Source organism: Equus caballus, chromosome X, assembly GCF_041296265.1.
Source record: "Equus caballus isolate H_3958 breed thoroughbred chromosome X, TB-T2T, whole genome shotgun sequence".
NCBI lineage: Eukaryota > Metazoa > Chordata > Mammalia > Perissodactyla > Equidae > Equus > Equus caballus.
In genome coordinates this window covers 103915684-103943318 of record NC_091715.1, presented here as the reverse complement: position 1 = coordinate 103943318, position 27635 = coordinate 103915684, and the positions used below count along the sequence as shown (strand labels likewise).

Genomic DNA, 27635 nt, shown 5'->3' with positions numbered 1-27635 from the left:
TCAGTCATTAAAGAATCCTTCAGAAGGATTTCAGGAACTGTTTCCAAAATAACAATTTGAGAGAGCATTCTACTTATGTCAGTGACACAACTGTATTAAGTGCACAAGATACCCATTTAGCGGAGCAGTCAGAGTGGTGTTATAGAAGAACGTTCACTAGAAGTCAGAAGTTCAAGATTTGAACTCCTAATTCATCACATGCTAACTAAGTGACCCTCTGTAAGCTGTTTCAGTTTCCTCCTCTGGAAAAAAGATGACGATAACAGTCACCAATAAGCAGCCTCAGCTCCTTTTACTAGCTGATGGGTTTGAGACAGAGCAGATACAGCCCCCTTCCACATGCCCCGTGCATTCCAAGGACAAGCAGGATTGACTTACTCAGCCATCTTTAGCTAAAAAATTATGTTCCATTTTATGGAAAAGCAGACCAGAGCTTCCAAACCAGTGGACCAGCATCCCCGGGTGCTAGAGGAGAGTGCCTAGTGCATAGACACATTGATCTGCACCTCAGTCCTATAATATGAAATGATTTGTGAAAGATTGTTGTCAACTATTATGTACTGTTATTAACTGATTTATTTAGTTTTGAAATTTTCCTTTGCAAAGATAGTCATGTCTATTTAAGGTTAAAAACAAACATATGCCTACTGCCCTTTACTTGATACAAATGCTGTTGATTTCAACTAGGAGCTGTTCTTTAGATGTTTGAATTGATGTACCTCCTTCCTGGAGTGTTGAGAAGAAGCTGTTTACTTACCTTCCTCCCTCTATAAGAACACGGAAATGTGTTTATTTTGGTCACTTCGCTATCCCCAGTTCCTAGCATGGTGCCTAGCACATGGTAGGCACCCAATAAATATGAGTAAAATGAATGAGCAGTTGTACAAATGAATGAATGAACTTGCACTGAACCATCCATAATGCCCCAACCTATACCATTTATAACTAGTGGCAAACATCTGAAATTGAGGTACTTGTAGCAAGGAAAAGGAGGATTCAAACTGGTACCTTTGACCTCATTAATTTCAAGCTTTTATCAATTGAGGTAACTAATCACATAGGTGAGAGTTTTACTCCAAGGTATGTATTTATCTTTTCATTGCTGATGTCCTATTCAAGTTAGGAGATTCTTTGGTCTAGAAATGAGACACAGAGATACGCTCTTGTGACAGCAGTCAGTGAATAATGAGGTTGTTCTAGTGTTCTTTATAGTTCAATAATAAAAAGAATCTTTATCTCTCATTTCAAAAATGTTTCCTAAAAGACTAACAATATTGTATATTCTGTTCTAACGTCTAAATCCCATTCACATACTGTCAGGAGGAAGTGCTAAAAGTGTGGCCCCCTCTCAACTCCTTTTGCTAACTGATAGAGTTCAGATAGAGGAGATACATCCCCCTTACACATCTCTCTTACATTCTAAGGACAGCCAGGATTAGCTTCGTCATCTTTATGAACATGTCCCAGTGCCACCTGATGCCCCCTGCCTTATTATCCAGCTGTGATTACATGCAGGTACAGAAGGATAGTCCTCAAAGGCCTACCATAGCATATTTCAGACAGGCCAAGAAACCCATGACAGAAGGTGAGAATGATACAAAATGATTACAGAGTAAGTAAAAAGCAGAGATGCACGTAAAAGAAACCAGTTTAAAGAATACATGTATTTGAGGGGCCGGCTCCGTGGCCGAGTGGTTAAGTTCTCGCGCTCCACTGCGGCGGCCCAGGGTTCGGATCCTGGGCGCAGACATGGCACCGCTCGTCAGGCCACATTGAGGCAGCGTCCCACATCCCACAACTGGAAGGACCTGCAACTAAGATATACAACTATGTACCAGGGGGTTTGGGAAATAAAGCAGGAAAAAAAAATGTTTGGCAACAGTTGTTAGCCCAGGTGCCAATCCTTAAAAAAAAAAAAAAAGGAAGATTGGCAACAGTTGTTAGCCTAGGTGCCAATCTTTAAAAAAAAAAAAAGATTACATATATTTGAAAAGATGGCTAGGAAAGTGATCATGAAACAACACATACTTTTCTCTGTTAAAACACTGGAGATAACACATCATACACTTCTAACTTCGGATGTGCACCACAATGAACTCTGGACAAGTGTGTCCTCCTCTTCACATCGCTGTAGCAAGAGGAGAATCACCTCATGCTCAGCTGGAGGAGAATGCAAAGCAAGCAGGGCAAATTATCCAAATATTGACTGAAAAAGGAAATATTTTTCCAATACGTCAATACATTTTTTTCAGAGATTTACTTGAAACCTTGTGTGAGAAGAGGGGTTAACGGCACATTTTGGAACTTCAGAGACTCTTTAACTTTTGGTTCCAGTTTTCCATCCTGATCCATGTTATAGTGAAGTAGCTAAAGGATGGGCCTAGTAGCCAAACTGCAAGTCACAAACTGCTGTGTGACTTTTGTTAAGTCACTTAACTTGTCTGAGTCTCCAGACACTTCTTCTATAAAATGGGAATAATAATAATAATACCTACCTAATACACTAGTTCTAGAAATTGAGTTAATTCATTTAAAGCACTAAAAGAGAGCCTGGCATATAGTAAGTACTCAATAAATATTAAGTATCATTATGGTTATTATTTATCAATTGTAAAATGTTACAGAAATATTAAATGTTATTATCCAGGCAGAGCTGGAAAAGCTATTTGCTTCACCGTTATTGGTCCATTTCCAAGAAAGACTGAGGATTAGCATTTCCCAAGGGATATATTGCTTTGGTATACAATGATGATCATGTCTAGAGATGTGGAGAAAGGGGAAGAAAGAACTTAGCAGAAAGATAAGAAGATGAGATAATAAAATGAACATTGTAAGAGAAGGCTGATGACATGGATTTTACTCCTAGCTCCTAACACTTGAGCCCTTCTTCAACTGTAAAATTGAAATAAAACCTTCTTACTCTATCTTTTGATGGGCTCTTCAGCACCAGTGCTGAGTTTAGCACCAGGCCCATTTCAGGAAAGGGTCGTGATTAAGAAAATAGACTTTGGAGCCACACTGCCTTGGAGACAAAAACAGGCTCTGTTGGCTGAGTAGCTTTGGACAAGTTTCTACATCTCTCTAAGACTCAGTTTTTTGTCTGTTAAATGAGGATACCAGCACCCACCACACAGAGTTGCAGTGAGACTTAAATGAAATAATGTAGAGATCAAGCTTATCGCAGTGAATGTCACATAGTAAGTGTATAATAAATACTCACAAGGCTGATGATGGCATGAGGGGTCCCACTAAATTAGGGATATTCTATATTTATGCATAATGAACATCATGTTCCTTTTTAGTTGTCAGAATACTATCTTCATTGAGAAAAGAAAAGTGAGGACAATTCACATAGAAGCTTGAGGTTGGGTTCAGGACATGCTCTTGGTTTCTTTTGAGGAATTCCCCCAGGTGTGAAGATGGAAAGGCTTCCAAATTTAAAAACACATGACACCTGTAGGAGTTAGGGTTTAGGGTTCCCTAGGAATTGACGGTCTGTCAGATCCTGTAGAAACAACCCATTCCACTTTTATGGGTATTTGGTTCCAACAACACACACAGCACCTGTGCAGAGAACCTCCTTGGCCACCTCCGGCCACCACATGTAAAACTGTTCCATGTGTCAACCACTGTGGCTCAGAGCTGGCAGAGGGTCCTCAGTCCTCCCACAGGGCCATGGGGCCCCAGGCAAGCAGCCAGAATATCATAGCTGGATGGTTCTGTGGTTATTTCTCTGCTTCCTCTCCTACATCTATTCTCTGACCTTGTCTGCCCTACTCTATGCCCAGGGGTGCTGAAGACTATTGACTCTATCGTCTGGTTTTGCCCTCTGAGTACTGGCTGAGTTCGCATGGTGGGAAGGGAAGGCATTAGCAGAAAGCGGGAAGGCAGGAGTTAAGAGGGATTAGGGTATTTGTTCTGCCCACTTCCAACCTGCCACAGTCCATATGTTCCTCTAAGGCCACAGCTCCTAACAGGCCTGCTCCCCTCTTGCCAGGCTCCAGTGACACTGCTCCTTCCCCTCGCCACTGCAGGCCTAAGAGTGGTAATTTACAGTTTCCTCCCTTGTTAGTTCCCTTAACCCTAACCACAACTCTAAATAGTTCCTTCATTCAGTCTCTTCTGTTCAGCCTTTGAGTGCGGTTTATTTCCAGCCAAACATGCTATTTCTGATGTTCACTCATCCTGCACTGGGCCTATTTCTCTCCTCTGCATTGACTGCAGTAGCACTCGCAGTGTAGACCATGATAACAGCTGTTATTCTTGGTAAGTACTATTACTTGTACTGATGGAGCGCTGTTCCTAACAGTAAATAATATTTCTATCCCTCAAATACTTTTTTCATGTGTTATTTAAATCTTCACTCTTCTTTCCATTTTTTCTCATGAGTTGGGGTAGAGGGAGATCTTACTTATTTTTAGCAGCTGGAGAAGGTAAGATTGCTTCTAACAACTGCTGATGTAAGTGCATGAAAACCAGTAATGTAGAGGAGTCATAGCTCTACATTATTTAGCTTTAAATCTGTTGATTCTTCTCAGTAAAATATATAATACCAAAAACTAGAAATAAAATCTCTCCCTTTTCCCATCCCCAAGCCCCCTACTGACTTAAGGTAAAAAAATGCATTTTACACCATGCTGAGTTACCTTGTACCACACAACATCGGGCTCCTGATCGGACTTTTTAAAGTCATCCATGTCTGGGCAGGAGATCTCCTTTCTTTTAGTGACTTCGGATTTTTCTAAATAGCGGATCCTGCTATTGTAGCACAGGCCTGATTCATTCTCTGCAACAGTCAAGGACATTGACACCTTCATGCAATATGTCGAGTTTCTGTAGGAACAGAGAAATAGCAAAATGGCTTTATTGGGTGTTTACAACTTCGTACTCTATATGTTTCACGAGTATTGACTTTTGCATTTAGGAGCTTGTCTAGAAATCAGAAACAACATGAAAACAACACAGAACAGTTTGCTATTTCGACTTACAGAAAGATATGAAACAAAATGCTAATGTGATATCTTTGGCCATGTAGCTACATAGCTACATAGAAGAGTTGTACCCATCGTCTGAACTGTAAGACTTCTTTCCAGTAGTAAATATTACTATGCTGAGAATCTGCTAGTGAAAACCTCTGAGAAACTCTATGACTAGAGCTATAGCCATTCCTGCTCTGTCCCTATGGCCAGTCCCTTAACAGATATTCCAAGGGTTGTTTAATTTTTCCATTGGTTTGTAAACCAACGTTTCCTTTTATAGGATACATACTGAAAACCAGATCAACATACAGAGGATATCTGTTAACTTACAGAGCTTTTGAAGATGTTTACTGAGCTATGTCAGGAGTCAAATTCTGTGTTCACATAAAGAAAAAATCCTAGTAGAGTGTGGTCAGTCTGGATTAATTATGTCCAACCCTAGCATTATAAAGGGATTTCAACATTGAATTTTACCATAAGGCCACTTTAGAAATTGGGCATTAATTGGCTAACTCATTATCCAAGAGCATTTATGGAATACAATTCTGCCTTATTTTCCCTGTATATGCCCCACGACTTTTGCCTACCCAACGCTATCTGGACTCAAGAAGATATCAACCACACAAAAGAAAACTGGAAAGTGTGAAGAAGCATTCAAGAGCAGCATGGCAAGACTGAAAAGAAAGTCAACTGTAAATCTCTAGGTGGGACATTTGGAGACCATACCTGTACTAAACATCAAGGGATCCCTGCTGTTAAAAATACAAACTGCCAAGAACACTTCAAAATCAAGTGTTTTCACCACCAAGTTATAACAATCCTGATAGATGACATTAGCATACCAACCAATAATTTTAAGACGGCTTCAAATGGTTGTTACTATTCATACTACTTAGTACTCATTGAAATTTCGCAATATGCCAGACATCATACAAAAAACACGAGTACAGATGGCTGCTATCCATTGGGTTTACAAACTAAGTTAATCAAAATGACTGCTACTTAGATTTCCAGTGAAGTTAATTACTGGCAAGTACTCCTGACCATGCCCATGCCTGTGACATCTGAGAACGATGCCATCAAACACTCTCATTCTGATGTTCAGATGCAACCCCATTATACGATGTAAATCATGAACTATTGCTTTTCTCTCTTCCTTAATGTGGGTTCCTAGTACCCAAAGGGCTTGAGATATGCCCAGTGGGGATCAAATGTAAGAACATTTCATTCTCTTGTTAGATGTTTAACAGCCTCTTTAAAATCCATGAAGCTAAAGCCACCAGAATAATAATTTTAAAAAAAGTCTCAGGCAAGAAGGTGAAGTTTGGTTCAATCACTTTTGCATCAACCTCATATGGCACTAATCCTCCCTCCCCATTCTACACATTCAGGTATATGGCTGATCAAATATCACATTCTCTATCCATATATGACCCAAGATAATTTTTCAGGTATTCTTGTACCACCAGGGTAAAGACTAGCCAAATATTGTGCATCATAATACCAGCAAAGAAAGGAATATACTGGATACATGTGGGATAAGGAAGACTGGGGTAGGTGTGGGGAATGGAGGGAAGACAAATGGATACAGTTTTTAAAAGGTATTGCACATAGAAGAAAGAGAATAACCTCTGCTTGATATCCAAAGGGGTCTGAAGGGTTCTTTTCTCTTTTCTCTCGCTCTCTATTTTTTTTTTTCCTGCTGGGGAAGACTGGCTCTGAGATAACATCCATATCCATCTTCCTCTAATTTATATGTGGGACACCTACCACAGCATGGCTTGCCAAGCAGTGCCATGTCCATACCCGAGATCCGAAGTGGTGAACCCTAGGCCGCCGAAGTGGAATGTGCGAAGTTAACCGCTGCACCACCAGGCCAGCCCCTGAAGGGTTCTTAATGTTACAGTCTTTGATTATATCTGCTCCATGATATTCATTCATACAAATGAAAGAGATTTATTTGTTAAACATCTTTCCATTATTACGTTATACCCCCAGGGAAAGAGAGCTGCCAATCAGCAGTCCCAACAATAGAAGTAGATAGAACGTCCCATGTCCTGTAAGAAGTTTACTATCCCAAATGTATTCAGCCCTGGGGAGAGAATAGGGTAGACTAAACAAGGGCCTGATGTAATGTAGTGGTTTTTTAAACCAATCATCAGCTTTCAACTAAGATCCTCTGGGTTCAATTAGCTCTGTGTCCTTGGGCAAGTTATGCAACCTTTTTCAGTCTCAGATTCCTCAGCTGAAAATAAGGATAAGAAGTCCTTCATGGCGGTTCCATTGGAAGTTGGAGGAAGGATTTCCTTTTATTATACAACCATGAGCAAAAATATGTTTACCATTTCAATTGGGATGATGAAAATACCAGTTTGTAGTAATCATCAACCAAAATAATGCATATAAAACACATAATAGAGCAACTGGCACATAGTAGATATTTAATAAATTATAGTTATAATTAGAATCGCTATTACTGCTAGCATTGTTATGTACATTGTTAATAAATAATAATTATAATTTACATGTTATATAGTAATTACAATGACCAGTGTAAAGACAACAATACACTTGCAGCATTGGGTGAAGATATGCCACTGGGTTAGGGGTGCTATTTGACAGGAAAGAATCTGGAAGAGGTCATTTGGGCAAGAGCCCTAGTGTCAGAGGGCCAAGAAGTTCTGAAAGGATCCAAAAGAGGCACTGACACAGGCAAAAGTAGAAGTGAACCAAGAGAAAGCAGATAAGGGAGAAAAGAACTTCCAGGTGCTATAGGTACTAGCTACCAGACAAAGACCAGAACCTTGGAGGTCAAATTGTTAGTAAGAATTCCACTAAGCCTTCTGGGGGTTTCTTAGACAAATGCCTTCCATAATAAAGACCACACCTCTAGGCAAGGTTTCCAGGGAAAAAAGACAAGAGATACTCTTAAGTGTTCACTCCCCAACCCCTCCAAAGTATAAGCTATGTAGGCCATGCCAGCAGCACTTTCATTAACTCAGAATGGGGATAAGGGCAGAGACCCTACCTAGGACATGGCTGATGGGTTCAAAAAGGAAATGTTTCAGTTTTCTCTAACTCTTACAACCTTAGGTCAAGGCTCTGTATGAATTTGCTCTTGCTGTGGTCTCTAGCATGTGAAAGGCTGCTGACAAATTGCTTGTTAACCCATGAACCAGCCCTAGTATGAAGTCCTTGATGATGACCAAGGTCTCTGGAACTTGAAAACAAGGCCTAGTGTAAGTCCTGCTGTCTCCATCGCTGACCTGGAGGAGGTGTGACCAAGGCTGCTGGACGGTCTGAGCCTCAGGTTGATTTTTTTTAGTTGTGTAATCCAGCCCTGGCACCATTCCCACTAACGATCTTGCATTATTTAGATTTTATTTTGAAAAATGCCCTAGGCCAGTTCTATTTAAAATGTTTCCTGCAACTGAGACCTAAAAATGTTACTTTTCTTTCATTAGGTACAATTAGAGCTCTGCGGGTTTGAGGAGGCAGACTGACAAGTGTGCAAGAATGAGGATTGTACTTTTATTCTGTCTTCCCTTCACATTTTGAGAAGGACAAGGAGCACATTCAAGCTCAATATATGCAAACGGCCTTTGCAGTGTTATTGCAGCAATGTCTTACAATTGCACACATTTGTAATCTTTCAAGTACTTCCATATCTCTTACCTTACTTAATTCTGCCAATAGTCCAGGGATATGTGCAGGGTAATATCATCTACATTTTGCAGAGGAGTAAAATGTAGATGCAGAGAGGACAGAAAATTTAGTGAAGTACATTTGGCTGGTTCGTGGATTAGAACCAAGGTTTTGGCTCTTAGCCCCTGGCTGCTCTCAGAACATGATGCCAACCTAGGTTAACAGCCAAACTAACTCATGGTTATCCATACAAACTTGGGGAAGCTCACAGAAAGAAATGCAGATGTATAAAGACAACATTTAAAGAATAATGTTAATATGTACAACACAGACAAATTTACAAATTTATTAATAAATCTTGATTTCTCTTCCAAAGATTTAATGTTAGCTACTTTAGGTCATAATTTATACCTTTTCCCCAGAAGTATTTCTAAGGGAAAATGTTGACCAATCTTGGGTTCCCTGAGGGGAAAAGCAAGACCCAGGATTTAAAACATACATGAAAAATCTAGATGCCCCCTTCTAACTCCCATTTATAAAATATACTTATACTATAAAACATGCTTATACTATAAACTCTAAAGTCTTATTCCAGAATTTGAATCTATGTGAATTTGTTGTATCAGCAGGGCTAACCTATTGAAAAGAAACTAAATAAATTATGAAACTTTTTCATATCTAAAAGCAAAATAAAATACATAAAATGCCACAGGGTATAATTGAAACTTTTCTAAATGTTTCCTTTAATTGTCTTATCCTCATTTCAAAATACTTTCCTTGCAAATTCCAGAACCACCTGATGATCAGTAAATTAAAACAAACTTTGCTTTCTGATATTTTTGAAATGTGAATTGACTGCTATGCATAACTGTCAATTAATCAATCTACTATCTTTGGATCATACCGTCCTCCTCAAAACATAAGAAGCCTGAACTGATACTATAGCAAATTCAGGGAAGGGAAACAAATGAACAAACAGGATCTCAGGCCCTTTGATGAATTCCATTTTTTGAGAATCATTACACAAATAAGAAAATTTTATTGAAAAATATCTTTGACCTTGTTGGAACGAGACTTTCAGGTAAGTGCAGAAATAAGCACATATAACGGAAAACATGCAATGTTAATGCTTTAAAAGACAAAGAAGAGAACAAAAGAGCAAGAACACAAATTACTAATATCAGAAATGAAAGAAGGTACATCACTATAGGTCCCATGGATATTAAAACGATAATAAAGGAATACTATGAACAACTCTATGCCCACAAATTTGGTAACCTATATGAAACAGATAAATTCCTTGAAAGGCACAATCTGCCAAAATCACACAAGAACAAACAGATAATATGAATAAGTCAATGGCTACTTAAAAGATTGAATCAATAATTAATAATCTAAAAGAGAAAGCACCAGCCCCGATGGATTCACTGGTGAATTCTATCAAATATTTAAGGAAGAAATTATATTAATTCCCTATAATCTCTTTAAGAAGGTAGAAGAGGAGGAAATACTTCCTAACTTATTCTATGAGACCAGCATTACCCTAATACCAAAACCAAAGACGCTACAAGAAAAGAAACTACAGACCAATATATCTCATGAACACAGATCCAAAATCTTCAACAAAATATTAGCAGATTCAATACAGTAATGCATAAAAATAATTGTACACCAGAACCAAGTGGGATTTATCACAGGCATGGAAGGCTGGTTCAACATTCCAAAATCAATTAATGTAATCCATCACAACAGGCTAAAGAAGAAAAATCATATGCTCATATCAGTGGATCTGGACAAAGCAATTTGACAAAATCCAGCAAACATTTATGATAAAAACTTTCAGTAAACTAGGAATAGAGGGGAAATTCCTCAACTTGATAAAGAATATCTTCAAAAACACCTACAGGTAACATAATATTTAGTGTTGAGAAACTAGAAGCTTCCCCACTTAGATCAGGAATAAGGCAAGTATGTCCCCTCTCACTACTCCTTTTCAACATCCTACTGGAAGTTCTAGCTAATGCAATAGACAACAAAAGGAAATAAAGGTATACAGATTCTGAAGGAAGACATAAAATCATCTTTTGCATAGATGACATGATTGTCTATGTAGAAAATCTGACAGAATTGACAAAAAACACCTCGAACTAATAAGTGATTATAGCAAGGTTGTAGGATATAAGGTTAATACACAAAAGTCAACTGCTTTCATATATGCCAGTAATGAATAAGTTTTTAATTTGAAATTTAACACAATACCATTTACATCAGAAACACCCAAAATGAAATACTTAGGTATATATCCAACAAAATATGAATAAGACCTATATGAGGATAACTGTAAAACTGAAAAGAAAAAAGTTGAAGGACTGAGACTACCTGACCTCAAGATCTACTATAAAGCTACAGTAATTAAGACAGTGTGATATTGGTGAAATAACAGACAAATAGGTCAATGAAACAGAATAATGATCCTAGAAATAGACCCACATAAATATAGTCAACTGACCTTTGGAAAAGAGGCAAAGGCAACAAAATGAAGCAAAGATAGTCTTTTCAACAAAAGGTGCTGGAACAACTGGATATGCATATGCAAGAAAATCAACCTAGACACAGATTTTTATACCCATCACAAAAAGTAACTCAAAATGGATCACACACCTAAACGTAAAATGGAAAACTGTAAAACCCCTAGAAGACAACATAGAAGAAAACCGAGTTGACCTTGGACATGGCAATGATTTTTTAAATTACAACACCAAAGGCATGATCTATGAAAGAAACAATTGATAAACTGTACATCCTTAAACTTATAAACTTCTGCTCTACAAAAGTTGGTGTCAATAGAATTAGAAAACAAGCTACAGACTGAAAGAAAATATTTGCAGAAGACACATCTGATAAAGAAATTTTATCCAAAATATACAAAGAAATCTTAAAACTTAACAATAAGAAAACAAGAAAGACAATTTACAAATGTGTGAAAGACCTTAACAGATACCTCACCAAAGAAGATATACAGATGGAAAATAAGCATATGAAACGATGTACATCATATTTCCTAAGGGAAATGCAAATTAAAACGACGAGATATTACTGCACACTTATTAGAATGGCCAAAATCCAGAACACAGACAACACCAAATGCTGGTGAGGATGCGGAGCAACAGGAACTCTCATTCATTGCTGGTGGGAGTGCAAAACGGTACAGTCACTTTGGAAGACAGTTTGGCAGTTTCTCAAAAAACTAAACATACTCTTACCATATGATCTAGCATTTGTACTCTTTGGTATCTACCCAAATGAGGGGAAAAATTATGTCCACACAAAAACCTGCACAGAGATGTTTATAGTAGCTTTGTTCATAATTGCCAAAACTTGGAAGCAGCCAAGGTGTCCTTCAGTAGATGAATGGATAAATAAACTATGTTACATCTAGAAAGTGGAATATTATTAAGCACTGAAAATAAATGAGCTATCAAGGCATGAAAAAACATTGAGGAACCTTAAATGCATATCACTAGGTGAAATAAGCCAATCTGAAAAGGCTACATACTGTAGGATTCCAACTATATGACATTCTGGAAAAGGGAAAACTATGGAGACCATCTAAAGATCAGTGGTTGCCAAGGGTTGGAGAGGGATGAATAGGTGGAGCACAGAGGATTTTTAGGGCAGTGAAAATACTCTGTATGATACTATATTGGTGGATACATGTCATTATACATTTATCCAAACCCACAGAATTTACAACACCAAGAGTGAACCACAATGAAAACTACAGACTTTGGATGATAACGATATGTCAATGTAGGTTAAGCAATCATAACAAATGTTCCACTTTTGAGGGGGATGTTGATAATGGGGTATGCATGTGTGGGGGCAGAATGTATATGAAAAACTTCTGTATCTTCTCAATTTTGTTGTGAACCTAAAACTTCTCTAAAAAAATTAAGTCTTTAAATAAAAGACCAGGAGGGCCAAAGCTCTGACCAATTTCTTTTTTTTCTATATTATTATTTTTTTTATTGAGTTATTGATAGGTTACAATCTTGTGAAATTTCAATTGTACATTAATGTTTGTCAGTCATGTTGTTGGTGCACCACTTCACCCTTTGTGCCCACCGCCCACCCCACCTTTCCCCTGGTATCCACTAAACTGTTCTTGGTCCATAGTTTTAAATTCCTCATATGAGTGGAGTCATACACAGATTATCTTTCTCTCGCTGGCTTATTTCACTTAATATAATTCTCTCAGGGTCCATCCATGTTATTGCAAATGGAATGATTTTGTTCTGTTTTGCAGCTGAGTAGTATTCCATGGTATATATGTACCACATCTTCTTTATCCATTCGTCTGTTGATGGGCACTTAGGTTGCTTCCACGTCTTGGCTATTGTAAACAGTGCTGCAATAAACATTGGGGTGCACAGGACTTTTGGGATTGCTGACTTCAGGCTCTTTGGATAAATACCCAGTAGTGGGATGGCTGGATCGTATGGTAGTTCTATTTTTAATTTTTTGAGGAATCCCCATACTGTTTTCCATAGTGGCTGCACCAGTTTGCATTCCAACCAGCAGTGTATGAGGGTTCCTTTTTCTCCGCAACCTCTCCAACATTTGTTGCTATTAGTTTTAGATATTTTTGTCATTCTAACGGGTGTAAGGTGATATCTTAGTGTAGTTTTGATTTGCATTTCCCTGATGATCAGCGATGATGAGCATCTTTTCATGTGCCTATTGGCCATCAGTATATCTTCTTTGGAGAAATGTCTGTTCATGTCTCCAGCCCATTTTTTGATTGGGTTGTTTGATGTTTTGTGGTCGACTTGCGAGAGTTCTTTATATATTAAGCCTTTGTAAGATATATGACTTGCAAGTATTTTTTCCCAGTTAGTGGGTTGTTTTTTTGTTTCAATCCTGTTTTCATTTGCCTTGAAGAAGCTCTTTAATCTGATGAAGTCCCATTTGTTTATTCTTTCTATTGTTTCCCTTCTCTGAGAAGGCATGGTGTCCGAAAAGATCCTTTTAATACTGATGTCAAAGAGTGTACTGCCTACGTTTTCTTCCAGAAGCCTTATGGTTTCAGGTCTCACCTTTAGGTCTTTGATCCATTTTGAGTTTATTTTGGTGAATGGTAAAAAAGAATGGTCAATTTTCATTCTTTTACATGTGGCTTTCCAGTTTTCCCAGCACCATTTGTTGAAAAGACTTTCTTTTCTCCATTGTATGCCCTCAGCTCCTTTGTCAAAGATAAGCTGTCCATAGATGTGTGGTTTTATTTCTGGGCTTTCAATTCTGTTCCATTGATCTGTGCACCTGTTTTTGTACCAGTACCATGCTGTTTTGATTACTGTAGCTTTGTAGTATGTTTTGAAGTCAGGGATTGTGATGCCTCCCGTTTTGTTCTTTTTTCTCAGGATTGCTTTAGAAATTCGGGGTCTTTTGTTGCCCCATATGAATTTTAGGATTCTTTGTTCTAATTCTGCAAAGAATGTCATTGGGATTCTGATTGGGATGGCGTTGAATCTGTAGATTGCTTTAGGTAGAACAGACATTTTAACTATGTTTATTCTTCCAATCCATGTACATGGCATGTCTTTCCATCTCCTTATGTCGTCATCCAATTCTCTCAGAAAGGCCTTGTAATTTTCATTATATAGGTCCTTCACTTCCTTAGTTAAATTTACCCCAAGGTATTTTATTCTTTTTGTTGCGATTGTGAATGGTATTGTATTCTTGAGTTCTTTTTCTGTTGGTTCATTACTGGAGTATAGAAATGCTACTGATTTATGCAAACTGATTTTATACCCTGCAACTTTGCTGTAGTTGTTGATTACTTCTAACAGTTTTTCAATGGATTCTTTGGGGTTTTCTATATACAAGATCATGTCGTCTGCAAACAGCGAGAGTTTCACTTCTTCCCTCCCTATTTGGATTCCTTTTATTCCTTTTTCTTGCCTGATTGCTCTGGCCAGGACCTCCAGTACTATGTTAAATAAGAGTGGTGATAGAGGGCATCCTTGTCTCATTCCTGTTTTCAGGGGGATGGCGTTCAGTTTTTGCCCATTGAGTATGATGTTGGCTATGGGTTTGTCGTATATGGCCTTTATTATGTTGAGGTAGTTTCCTTCTATGCCCATTTTGTTCAGAGATTTTATCATAAATGGCTGTTGGATCTTGTCAAATGCCTTCTCTGCATCTATTGAGATGATCATGTGGTTTTTATTCCTCAGTTTGTTGATGTGGTGTATCACGTTGATTGATTTGCGAATGTTGAACCATCCCTGTGTCCCTGGTATGAATCCCACCTGATGCTGATGTATGATTCTTTTGATGAATGGCTGAATTCTGGTTGACAAAATTTTGTTTAGAATTTTTGCATCTATGTTCATCAGTGATATTGGCCTGTAGTTCTCTTTTTTCGTGGTGTCCTTGTCAGGTTTTGGGATCAGCGTGATGTTGGCCTCATAGAATGTGTTAGGAAGTGTTCCATCTTCCCTAATGTTTTGGAATAGCTTGAAAAGGATAGGTATTAAATCCTCTCTGAAAGTTTGGTAGAATTCCCCAGGAAAGCCATCTGGTCCTGGGGTTTTATTCTTTGGGATGTTTTTGATTGCTGTTTCAATCTCTTTCCTTGTGATTGGTCTGTTCAAATTGTCTGCCTCTTCTTGAGTGAGCTTTGGGAGATTGTAGGAGTCCAAGAATTTATCCATTTCCTCTAGGTTATCCATTCTGTTGGCATATAGGTTTTTGTAGTATTCTCTTATAATCTGTTGTATTTCTGCAGAGTCTGTTGCCATTTCTCCTCGCTCATTTCTGATTTTGTTTATTTGAGTTTTCTCCCTTTTTTTCTTTGTGAGTCTGGCTAGTGGTTTGTCAATTTTATTTATCTTCTCAAAAAACCAGCTCTTTGTCTCATTGATCCTTTCTACTGCCTTTTTCGTTTCAATAGTATTTATTTCTGCTCTGATTTTTATTTTTTCTCTCCTTCTGCTGACTTTGGGCTTCATTTGTTCTTTTTTCTCTAGTTCAGTTAGGTGTGCTTTAAGGTTGCTTATTTGGGATTTTTCTTGTTTGTTAAGATGTGCCTGTATTGCGATGAATTTTCCTCTTAATACAGCTTTTGCTGTATCCCATATGAGTTGGTATGGCATGCTATCGTTTTCATTTGTTTCCAGGTATTTTTTTATTTCTTCTTTAATTTCTTCAATGATCCATTGCTTGTTCAGTAGTGTGTTGTTTAGTCTCCACATCTTTGTGCCTTTCTCAGCTTTTTTCTTGTAATTAATTTCTAGCCTTATAGCACTATGATCTGAGAAGATGCTTGTTATTATTTCAATTTTTTTAAATTTGTAGAGGTTTGCCTCGTTTCCCAACATATGGTCTATCCTAGAGAATGTTCCATGTGCACTTGAGAAGAATGTGTATTCAGCTCTTTCAGGGTGGAGTGATCTATATATGTCTATTAAGTCCAATTGTTTTAGTTTTTCATTCAGCTCCACTATTTCCTTGTTGATTTTCTGTCTGGATGATCTGTCCATTGATGTGAGTGGGGTGTTGGGGTCCCCTACTATTATTGTGTTGTTTTTAACATCTTCCTTTAGGTCTGTTAATAGTTGCTTTATGAATCTTGGTGCTTCTGTGTTGGGTGCATAGATATTTATAAGCGTTATTTCTTCTTGATGAAGTGTCCCTTTTATCATTATATATTGTCCCTCTGTGTCTCTCTTTACCTGTCTTATTTTGAAATCCACTTGGTCTGATATGAGAATTGCAACACCTGCCTTTTTTTCCTTGCTATTTGCTTGAAGCATTGTCCTCTACCCCTTCACCCTGAGTCTGTGTTTGTCCTTGGGGCTGAGGTGTGTTTTCTGGAGGCAACAAATTGTTGGATCTTATTCTTTAATCCATTTTGCCACTCTGTGTCTTTTTATTGGAGAGTTCAATCCGTTCACATTGAGAGTGATTATTGATGCATGTGGACTTAATGCTGTCAATCTGTCGCTCATTATCTTGTTTTCCTGTGTTTCTTTTCCTGTGTGCTTTAGACTACCCATTTAATACTGCAATTTCTTATGCTGGGTTTCTTAGATTTTTCCTTATCTATGATTTGTGACCCTGTTCTGTACTTTATTTTAGTGTCTACCTTGAAGTTTGTATTTAGAATCTCGTGTATAATATAGTCTATTCTCTGGTGGTCTCTTACTTACTCGACCAATACTGATTTAGACCCTTTGCTCTTCCCCTCCTAAATAATTATTTTCATTTTTTATTCCAACTTGTCTTATTAATTTGTAGTTAGAGTGCTAAGATCGTCCTTGTTTTGGTAGTTTCCTTATTTTTACCCTAATGCTATAGTTGAATATTTGCTATCCTGTTCTGGTTCTATCCATCGGTCTCCCTAGTCTGTGGATTGTGTCCCCTTTCTCCCTTTTTTCTTTTTTCAAGTATGAGAGCCTTCTTGAGGATTTCTTGTAATGGAGGGCTTTTAGTTACAAATTCCCTTAACTTTTGTTTGTCTGGAAAAGATTTAATTTCTCCTTCATATCTGAAGGAAATTATTGCTGGATAGAATATTCTTGGCTGAAGGTTTTTATCCTTTAAAGCTTTGAATATATCACTCCATTCTCTCCTAGCTTGTAGGGTTTCTGTAGAGAAATCTGCTGACAGTCTGATAGGGGCTCCTTTATAGGTTATTCTCTTTTTTTTTCTTGCTTCCCTGAGTATTCTTTCCTTATCATTCCTATTTGCCAACTTTACTATTATGTGCCTTGCGGTGGGTCTTTTTACATTGACAAATCTAGGAGATCTAAAACCCTCCTCTACACACATTTCTCCGTTGATCCCTAGATTTGGGAAATTCTCTTCAATAATTTCGTTAAGCACACTTTCTGCCCCATTTTCCTTTTCCATATTCTCGGGAATTCCTATGATCCTTATGTTCTTACTCCTCATTGAATCCATTATCTCTCGGAGATTTTCCTCATTTTTTTTAATTCTTAGTTCTCTTTCTTCCTCTGTCTGGTGCCATTCAGCCTGTCTGTCCTCGATTATGCTGATTTGCTCCTCTATGTTGTCTACACGGGCATTCAGGGAATCCATATTCTGTTTTATCTGGTCCATTGTGTTTTTCATCTCAAGTAATTCTGTTTGATTCTTCTTTATGATTTCAATCTCTTTTGTGAAGTAACTCCAGAACTCGGCTTGTTTCTCTATCTTTCTCTCTACCTCATTGATTTTTTTGATTATAGCTGCTCTGAATTCATTATCACTTAGTTTACCTAATTCCAAGTCCTCAGGACTTAATTCTGTGTTTTTATTGTTTTCCTTCTGGTCTGGGGCTTTTATAAATTGCTGGATGGTAGAGGAGCGGTTTTTTCTCATGGTGGTAGAATTCAGTTGCAGTTACAGCCTGTCGCCACTAGATGGGGGTCGAGAGCGGCGTGTTAGCTCTCCACCTTGGGGCAAGATGGCTGCGCCCACTGGCTTTGCTGGGGGGGGGAGGGGCTGTTACTCACACGTGCCGGTCTGGGTTCAGATCATTTCTGTTCTCTGGTCTCCCAAGGCCCTTGATTTATAGGGTCCCCGCGGATAGAAGCTTTCCCCCCATCAGCGGGTCTCCACTGAATCAGCGGCAGGCGTCCTGGATGATCCCCCGGTCGCGCAGCCCCTCCCCCGCTCCCTCCCGACCCACCCTGCAGCGATCGCAGACTCTAGGGGAGGGAGTGATGTTCTCTCCTACCGTTCCAGCGCCTCCGAAGGTGTAACGCTAGGTTTATGATCTCCGCCTTCTTCGTATTGTAGGTCTCTAACGAGCTGGCATTATGTTTATTCTCTGAAATTCAGTTCTTCCAATCTTTTGTTGTATTTTGGAGGGGAGAGAATCCCGGGTCAGCTCACCCCGCCATTTTGCTCCGCCCACTCTCCTGCACCTTCTGTGACCAATTTCTTAACATTATTATTTTATGAAGACCTACAACCTATAGGTACAATCAAATGACATTTATTGAGCACCTGCTATGTGCCATGCTGCTTATATATATTGAAAGACATTTAAACTTAATATAACCACAAAAAATATCTGTTATAAAAACAAGTTGGAGAAACACAGTTTCTTTTGAAAAACTCACTTTTGTCCATTAAGCAGAAACCCAGTTTGTAGCAAACAAGGATTTATTGGAGGTATGAACAGAGAATACTTTATTAACTGTTCTTCTCTCCTTCTGAAATGAACATTCAACCTTTGGGATGACACTGATAATCTCCAACCCAGGATTATTCAAATATAATTTCCTTATGGTTCATGATGCAGTCAGAGAATACGTCAACCCAGGGACTTGAACTGAACTAGACTTAATTAGTTCACTGCTTGAGAATGTGGTCTCCAAGTCAGAGAGGCTTGGGTTCAAATCCCAACTCTATCATATCCTAGCTATGGATCTTTGGACAAGTCATTGAGCTTTATTTTCTGCATATGCAAAACGAGAATAATAAAAAAGTTATCCCTGTAGGGTTGTATTACACAAGTGTTAAGAACATGAAGGGTATGAGATTTTACTGTACCTACAAGATAACAAGATAGCCTGCCAGTTTCATGGGTGCTGGTAGAAGACAAGAGACTCCTGGCTCAAAAACAATGGACAGTTATTTATTCATAGCAATGGAAGTAGCCAAAGTATCAGCATTTGTGTCATTTGCCAAAACCCAACTCCCACAGGACAATACAAAGAGGGAGAGATGACACCTGCACAAGCAGTGGGTTGCATTACAAGAGAAAAATCCCAAGCTCAGAAAACACAAATCTTTTCTAATGGGTCATAAGCATGCCATCCCTTTGCTCCAGAAGAAGACATTATCTATGTTTTCCCAGGCTGTAGCAAACCTGCTCTTTGCTCTGGTGGGAGACACTATTTCTAGCTTCTAAGACTGTTCTCTATATCTACATCCTTAAACAGATAACCTGGAATAAGAGACAATGACTACCTCTGCTCTTAAGTCATGTAGAAATGCAAGAGACCCATGCAGAATTGTCTTCCAACAAGATAATACTGTAAAGCACTTAGCACAGTACCTAGCAAGTGGTAAGTGCTCAAGAAAAATTAACCTCCTTTAACATCACCATCACTATTAATATACCATCTACTGACTCCCAAGCCAAACTGTAAAGTAAATCAAGATGTTTTGTTGTTTTAAAAAAGAGCATCCAATGGATGAAGTTACAGGAGAAATTATATACACTGTAAAAACTAGTCGCTCAAGATAAAATTTTACCATCAAAATATACTTGACCCTGAATTCAAAACAAACTGTAATTCAATTGGGCATTGAGCATTTACGTCAAATACCTACTTAAGAAAAAAAATTATATATGTGATAATTCATACATAGATAACTGAGAATTATGGATCTTTCAAGTGGTAAATTCAAGTCACCATTCACAAGGAAAGCAACTGCAATCTGCCACCTAAGGGTACAAGTAGCTGGTTCAAAATCTATCTGCCAATGATTGACTGAGATGTGAGTAAAGGTAAAGAAATAACCAAGGTCAATTCAAAATATTCCCTGCCACCACCATCCCCACCATGGTACGAGTGATCCCTGCTTTATTGTTCAGGTAAAAACCATTTAAGAGAGTCAGTCTTCTGCACATCACACCACAACTGAAAAGCTCTTCAGATATCTGTGGATCACCCTGATGTTTCTGTTATAAACAACAACAAAACTCTCTTCCAGAAAGCTTTCCCTAATTAGTTTCACTGACTCTCAAAACTATTTCTTACTTCTTCACTGCTTCTTATTTAGATTACACTGATATTTTGTATCTGTCAATATGTTGTTTTGTAATTATTCTCATAGTATTCACAAAGGTTTTGCTTTATTGCCTGAGTTACAGCACAAACTCTTCAAAAGCACTGAGTTTTCTTTATATGTGGTTATCTTCCTCCCCATAAAGTAGATACCAGAGTATTCTCCCTCCCTATCTTTGTGTTGAAAATTATAGGGGCCGGCCCCATGGCCGGGTGGTTAAGTTTGCGTGCTCTGCTTTGGCAGTCCAGGGTTTTGCTGGTTCAAATCCTGGGCACAGACATGGCACTGCTCATCAAGCCAGGCTGAGGCGGCATCCCACATGCCCCAACTAGAAGGACCTACAACTAAGAATATATACAACTATGTACCAGGAGGCTTTGGGGAGAAAAAGGAAAAACAAAATCTTAAAAAAAAAGAAAAAAGAACGAAAAGTTATATAAATTAATTGTCTTAACAACTGAGCTGTCATATCCCATGCTTCCATGATCTATTCACTGACCCCTGCCTACCCACCATAGCTGTCACTGTCAGAGATCTTGGAAGACTTATCAGTATTCAAAACTTCTGCATGTTGCTCTAGTTCGCTCTATGACCTACCATCATCTGGCTTCTGCTCCCAACATCCCATTGAATAAGTATCACTAGACTCCCTAAGGACATCTCATTATCCAAATCTAATGACCTCTCGTTCATTCTCATCCTATCTGACCATCATGCATTATTTGAAACTTGTAACTCTCCTTCAACTTTCTAAATCTCTCCTTACTTCTAAGATAACCTCTCTCCTGACCATCCCTTATAACTCTATTACTGGCTTTTCTTCCTTGGCGTATCCCTAAAATGTTGGCCATCTTCCCCCAGGGCTCCGGATTCCTTCCTTTGTTCTGCTTGTTTGTGTTTTTCTTCTCTCCCTCCAAGCCTCATCTCCAGCGATTTTGTTCAAGCACTAGGTTTAAACCACAAGCTAAGTGCTGAACACATCAAAATCTATAATACTTTTCTCTAGTTCTGTCCTCTCTCCTAAGTTTCAGCCCAGTATAGCCATCCAATTATGACTCCATATGACTGTCATGAAGGCACTTATCAGTCCCAAACTGAACTTATCTGTCCCCTACAGTGTGTTCTTCCTCCTGTAGCGTCTATCATGATGAGATATATCACTAATCATACTACCTAGTTTCTCAAGTCAGGTGCCTCAGAATCATCCTTCACTCTACTTCCCCATACTTATTTCCTATGTACAACTATTTAACAAGTTGTGCTAATTCTGTTTCAAAATTCTCACCTCATCTGATGTCTCATCTAGGTCCTGCCACAGTTCAGGCACTAATCATGCTTTGCCTCACTATTCAAGCAGCATCCTAACAGGTTTCCCTGTCTTCATTTTCTCCCTTCTCCAATCCTTTAGCCAAAAGAAATGATTTACTTTAAATTTTCTAAAAGTGTTTATAAGCAGAAGTAGAAGAATGGTAGCCTAGAGAGAGAAATGATCACAAGGTGAAGTCCGTGTTTAAAGTGTTATAGAAGGAATAAAAAGGGGAGGGTAAAAGACATTCTGAGGCTAGAAAAAGAGAAGGCAAAGGAGTAAGCAGGTCAGCTATAAAACCATGAATGAGAGTAGACACTGGTAGAAAGGAAGAGATGATGCAGGCAGGCCAGGAATCTGTCCTATGCACTCTGCTCTTCTTATTCTGTATTCTCTCCCTGGGTTATTTCAACCACTGATTTGAATCTAACTTTCACCCCTCAGTACTACATCTCTAGTCCTGTTCTTGCTCCTAAGTTCTAGACTTATACATCTAACTGCCTATGGGGTATCTCTATTAGGCTACCAGGTATCTCAATATCAATGTCTTAACATCAATAGGGATCTTAACATCAATATGTCTAAAAGTGAACTCACCTCAAACAGTTTCTCCTTCATTCTGCATCTAAGTCTATAACATCACTATCTACTTAGTTCCCTATAGCAGAAACCTAGGAATTACCCTGTTCATTCTCTCACCCCATCCTTGACATTCCTATGAATTCTACCTACCAAATGACCCTCTACGCTCTTCTCTCCATCTCAACTTTCACTGCCTTAGTTTACAAGTTGAATTACTGCGGCATCCTTCTAGTGGGTCTCCTTGATTCCAGTATCTTCCCTCTTTCCTCACCATTCCAGTTTCTACATTATTTCCTGAATGCTCTATCTGTAGAAATAACTCTATAATAGACAAAACATGAACCTTTCCCACTGAAGGATGATAAACAATATTCACAAATTGAAATGGAAAGAAAATACAAGATAACCATTTAAAAGAGAACTAAAACAGTGGGATTTATACCTCTGGAATTTAACCACCTTCTCAGGTAATATTTTAGTGCTGATTTATTATTTTTCTCTCACTACCTAACATTAAGATCCTTAAAGAAGAAATGTTGTCTTTTTCAATGTAGCTCATAGAACAGAATATAATGCTCATATAATAAAATAATGAATTTCTGATTTTTCACATGGAAAAATAAATTAAAACCCAAAATGAGTGTATCACCGCATGGCTAGTCTCTTGGGTACATGAATGATGGGTGAGAAGAGAATGAAAAGAGCTAAATTAGAAAGGTAGACCAGGGTGAAATTCTACCATCAGGCCAAGAAGTGTGTCACAGGAAGCCATCAAACACCTTTTAGTTTGAAAGTAGCATGATCATAGGAAAGATTAGGAAGAGATTAGGAACTAGAAAGAGATTAAAGTCAAGGACATTATTTAGGAAGCCACATGGGCATTCCCTAAATAAGACTGGATATCAAAGAATTTTCTGAGGTCATAGCAACAAGATTTGGTGACCAATTTGATATGTTAGTAAAGGAAGGAGGGGTTGATGATTTTGAAGTTTCTCTACTTCATAGGAATATAGGAGGAGAATCATCTCTTGGGGTAAAGGGTGAGTTATATTACAGACATTTGGATTTTGGATGTCTTTGGGACATGCAGGAAATATAAATTTAGATCAAGAGTTGGCAAACTACAGGCCAAATCCTGCCAGCTGCCTATTTTTGTAAATAAAGTTTTACTGAAACATAGCCACAGTCATTTCTTCAAGTATTGTTTATGTCTGTTTTTGTGCTATAAGTCATTGGGACAGAAATCTTTTGCCTACAAAGCCTTAATAATTACTACCTGGCCCTTTAGAGAAATAGTTTACTGACTTTCGTATTAGAATTCAGGAACGTCTACAACAGGAGCTACAGTCTTCCTCCGGGGCGGGGGGCGCCAGAGGCCACTGAGAGGTTGGGGCTGTTACCTGTTCTAGAACATTCCGTCTCTAGGAGGGGAGGGTCCCTGGTATGAGACAAACCATTATGGTAGGGGGCGGGGTGAGTGGGACTTTTTGTACTTGATTACAAGCACTTTACGTGTTTCTGAGTCTTTTCTTACCACTCCTATTTCTTCCCACCTTTAAGCACTTTCAACAGGATACTAAGTTCCCTTATGTCTCGAGGTGGGGGGGGGGGGGAGGGGCCTTCCTTTTGCATTCCCTCCCACCCCTGCTGTCTCTGGAAGTTGGAACAGTCCCAGGGTAAACGCCTCTGGGACGACGGTTGGCGCGGAGGCTTCCTTTCCTCAGAGACCCCAGAGAGACGAGGATCTTCACTGTCTTCGGCCGTGGTAGGTGGACGTGGTCGGCCTGCACCTTTTCTGGCCCTGGCTGGAGAGGTGAGGTGTTCTAGGGTGGAACAAGCCAGTCAGGGGTCTTTACAATGGTCTGCGGGGGGAGGGGAAGGGCAATGGACGGGAGGAGACCAAGGGAGAGGGAGGGGCTATAGAGGGGGGTAGGGGACAACTGATTGATTCATCCCCACAGGGCCAGTTAAGCCGCTGAGGCCCTCAGCTCTCATGGCCTTGAAACCTGATGACCCCTGTGGTGGGTTCCAGCATGGTGAGGTGGTGGCCTTCATCAACGAGAAAATAGCCGCGCACGAAAAAGGCCTTGAGTTCTACCTCGAGAATATATCCCTGTCCTGGGAAGAGGTGGAAGACAAGCTCAGGGCCATCCTGGAGGACAGTGCGGTGCCCAGCGAGGCCAAAGAGGCCTGCGCCTGGAGCGGTCTGGCCCTGGGCGTGCGCTTCACCTGCAGGCAGGGCCAGTTACAGGAGCGCAGGGTGCAGTGGCTGCAGGACTTCACCAAACTGCATAAGTCCACTGCGGAGGACTTGACCTCAGAACTGAAAAAGCTCACAGCTCAGCAGGAGATGGAGCGCAAGGAGGCAGCCTTTCGGCTGCGGCAGACACAGGCCAACCTGGCAGAGATGCGGAAGGAAAGGGACCTCCTGAAGTGGAAGCTCCTCCGGGCTGTAAGTTTACCCGGACTTAGTCCCTGCCCCGTCTCCTCTCTCTGCCCTCTGCCCCCCTCCCTGCCTCCAGAACTGGTCTCAACCTTGCCCACTTCTTTCCAGGAGCTAGGGTCTCCCCGGGAGCAGGTCGCAGCAGCGCCAGGCCTGGCCACTGCCAGTGGGGCTGGGACAGAAGGAGCAGGTGAGAAGGAACAGGAGATTGGGGCAGCCGCTGCTTCTACTGCCACCGTTGCTGGTGCTATAGGAGGAGGAGGAAGACAGGAGAAGGATGAGGAAAGGGAAGAGGCCACAAAAGAGCTGGGTGGAGGCCTCCTGCAGGTTCTTGGAGCTGTGAAGCAGAATAATTACCCCTCTGGCAGGCAGAGGGAGGGAGGTCTCAGGTCTGCGGAAACAGCCATGTTTTATTTCTCTGAGACCATGAAGCCCAGGTCCAGAGTCTCCCCAGCATCCCTTCCTGTGCAGCTCCCGGCCTCATTCACATACCCCTTCACATGCCCCTTACTCCCATTCCCAGACTCAGCCACAGCATCCCCACCAGCAGCAATGTTCACAGCAGGGGCTCCATCTCAGACGGCTCCCCACTGGGGGCCCTCTAGTGTTACCTTAGGGTCTAATGGGGCTCAGGGTATAGAGCCTCAATCCCAAAGAGACAGGAGAGACTTCGATGCCCACCAGCAGAGAAGACCTCCAGTATTTCGCAGGCCCGGGGATTGGGACTGCCCTTGGTGTAAGGCCGTGAATTTTTCACGGAGGGAGACTTGCTTCCGCTGCGGGAGGGGAATCTGGCTACAAAACCCTTGAATTCAAAAATGTGAAACAGAACAGAAACATATCCCAATGGGAAATCAATTTTCAGAGGGAGGGGGAGAGGTAGGGGAGGGTTTGCGGGGGAATGGGTGGGTGGGGGGATGGGGCAACTGGTTTGTGAGAGAAGTGGGAAGTGGGATGGGAGTTGGGGTGTGAGGTGGCCACTGGGGAGGGTATAGGTTAGGGGGCTGCGGGGAGAGAGACATAGAGACACGTTTGATGACTCCCTTTGCATTCCAGAGCATTGGCATTCCACACCCCAGAAGTGCTGCAGCTTCTATTTGTGTCTCTCTCCCCCCGCCCTGGTATCTGGTGGACCAGGGCAGCTATGTATATATATAACGACCCACTCCCTCCCCCACCTAGGCTATAGATGATGGGAGCAGGAGTGGGCATTTGACCCATCCTGAGCAAAACAGATTCTCACACTAGACAATCTGAATAGAGAGGCAGATGCCAAAGTCAGGATGGTGCTGGGAAATGAAACAATGGGTCACTTGGAGTTGGGGTCAAGGTCAGAGCCATGAACACTGAGGCCACAGCCGAGGCCTGACCCTGGCTGTGGGGGAGCAGAACCGTGTGCTTTACAGAGGCCAAGTGCTTTTAGAGGATGACATTATGAGGTCCCAGGGAGCACACGGGCACAGAGAAGCAGAGAGGAGTTGATCCTGTGACCACAGAGATGGAGAGAGTGACGGCCTGGCCATGTTTCCACTTTCTAAAATTGTGCTTTGTGAAAAGCCACTTTACACAGATCCCCTTTTCTTGAAGCTAAGTTGAGCGGGTTCCTGTTCTGGGCAACCAGATTATTTCCAAGACAGAAATTGGCACCAGAAGAACAGTTGAAAACCCCAGACCATCAAAGAAAATGTTGGACCTGGCTGCGGAGGTCCTCAGGGTGTGCCAGGTAGTGGGGATTCCTGGATCCCCAGAGTCTCCAGGAATGAACTAGACAGGAAGCTCTTTCATGTTCTCAGCAACTTATATCACAAGAAACAATCAAAACAGGCCTGGGGCAAACCGGGTTTACACCACAGCAGAGATGTGCCACCTCTAAGGGAATCCCTCAGGGCTGCATACAGAGGATGCCAGCACCAGCTGCAGGCGAGGACTGCTATGGCTCTTCAGCCCCATGACAGGAGAAGCCTCCCCAGTGCCCAGGGAGCAGAACTGGGGACAGTCAGATCTGATCAAGGAACTCACGCCACAGCCAAGGAGGTGAGTCAGCAACTGACGGTGCCTAAAGGTGGGCTGGGCTAGACCACAGACCAAAGCATGGTGCCATCCTGAGGGATTCTCTCCCCCAGCCCACCACCAGGACAATAGTAGGAGGGGAGTCTGGCTACAAAGCCCTCAGTGGATTCAGAAATGTGCAATAGAACATATCCCACTGGGAAATCAATTTCCAGAGGGAGGGGGTAAACTGGGAAAGGGGGAGTGGGGAGGATGGTCTGCATCTCCCCCTCTGATGACGAGAAGATGTCTTGAGCGGGGCTAAATGTGTGGTTTATCCTGCAGGTGGCAGGATGGTGAGGATTCACACCTGGACCAGACTGAGATAACTAGAGGAGCCCTGGACATCACCTGGAGACTGAGGACCTAGGGACTGAAGCTGACATAGACCTGGGACATCTCTGCAGCGGCTGGATGTGACCTTGGGCTCTCTCCTGTTGGGGCAGGTGTGGACAAACATCAGGATGGTTGCCATTGCCCAAAAGCCCCTACCCCCACCCCGACCTTCTGTCCTCATTCACTCTCCAGTGCTTTGTCTGAGGGACACACCGGCAAGATCCCTAACCTGCACTTGTCAGAAGTGTTCTTGGGCTCATTTCTACAGTTCTAGAGCCAGGTTTCCCAAACCCAGCACTCTTGACACTTGAGGTTGGATAATTGTTGCAGGGGGCTGTCCAGTACACTGTAGGACGTTCAGCAGAACCCTGGCCTCAGAACCCAGTAGAGGCCAGGAGCACATCGCCCCCTAACTGTGACAACCAAAATTATCTCCAGATATTGTCACATGCCCACAGGAGAGCAAAATCGTCCCTGATTGGGA

The 27635-nt window shown here is 40.8% G+C and overlaps 2 protein-coding genes across 2 annotated transcripts in view; one reads left to right on the top strand and one right to left on the bottom strand.

Annotated features, from left to right (window-relative positions):
* The window catches only part of IL1RAPL2 (interleukin 1 receptor accessory protein like 2), a 969995-nt gene that overhangs the window by 434142 nt on the left and 508218 nt on the right, over positions 1-27635 (bottom strand). The window contains exon 5 of the mRNA XM_023633573.2: positions 4647-4833. Within this exon, the coding sequence (XP_023489341.1) occupies positions 4647-4833 (187 nt within the window). The remainder of the gene's footprint in view (positions 1-4646; positions 4834-27635) is intronic.
* Positions 24035-26074, top strand: TEX13A (testis expressed 13A). The gene is made up of 3 exons (XM_005614430.3): positions 24035-24088; positions 24285-24775; positions 24878-26074. The coding sequence occupies exons 2-3, from the start codon at positions 24317-24319 to the stop codon at positions 25574-25576; spliced, it is 1158 nt and encodes a 385-aa protein (XP_005614487.2). The 5' UTR covers positions 24035-24088; positions 24285-24316; the 3' UTR covers positions 25577-26074.

Coding starts and splice junctions, on each gene's coding strand:
- TEX13A (XM_005614430.3), top strand. CDS start 24,317: ATGGCCTTGAAACCTGATGACCCCTGTGGTGGGTTCCAGCATGGTGAG. Junction 24,776..24,877: donor AGTGGAAGCTCCTCCGGGCT/GTAAGTTTACCC, acceptor ACTTCTTTCCAG/GAGCTAGGGTCTCCCCGGGA.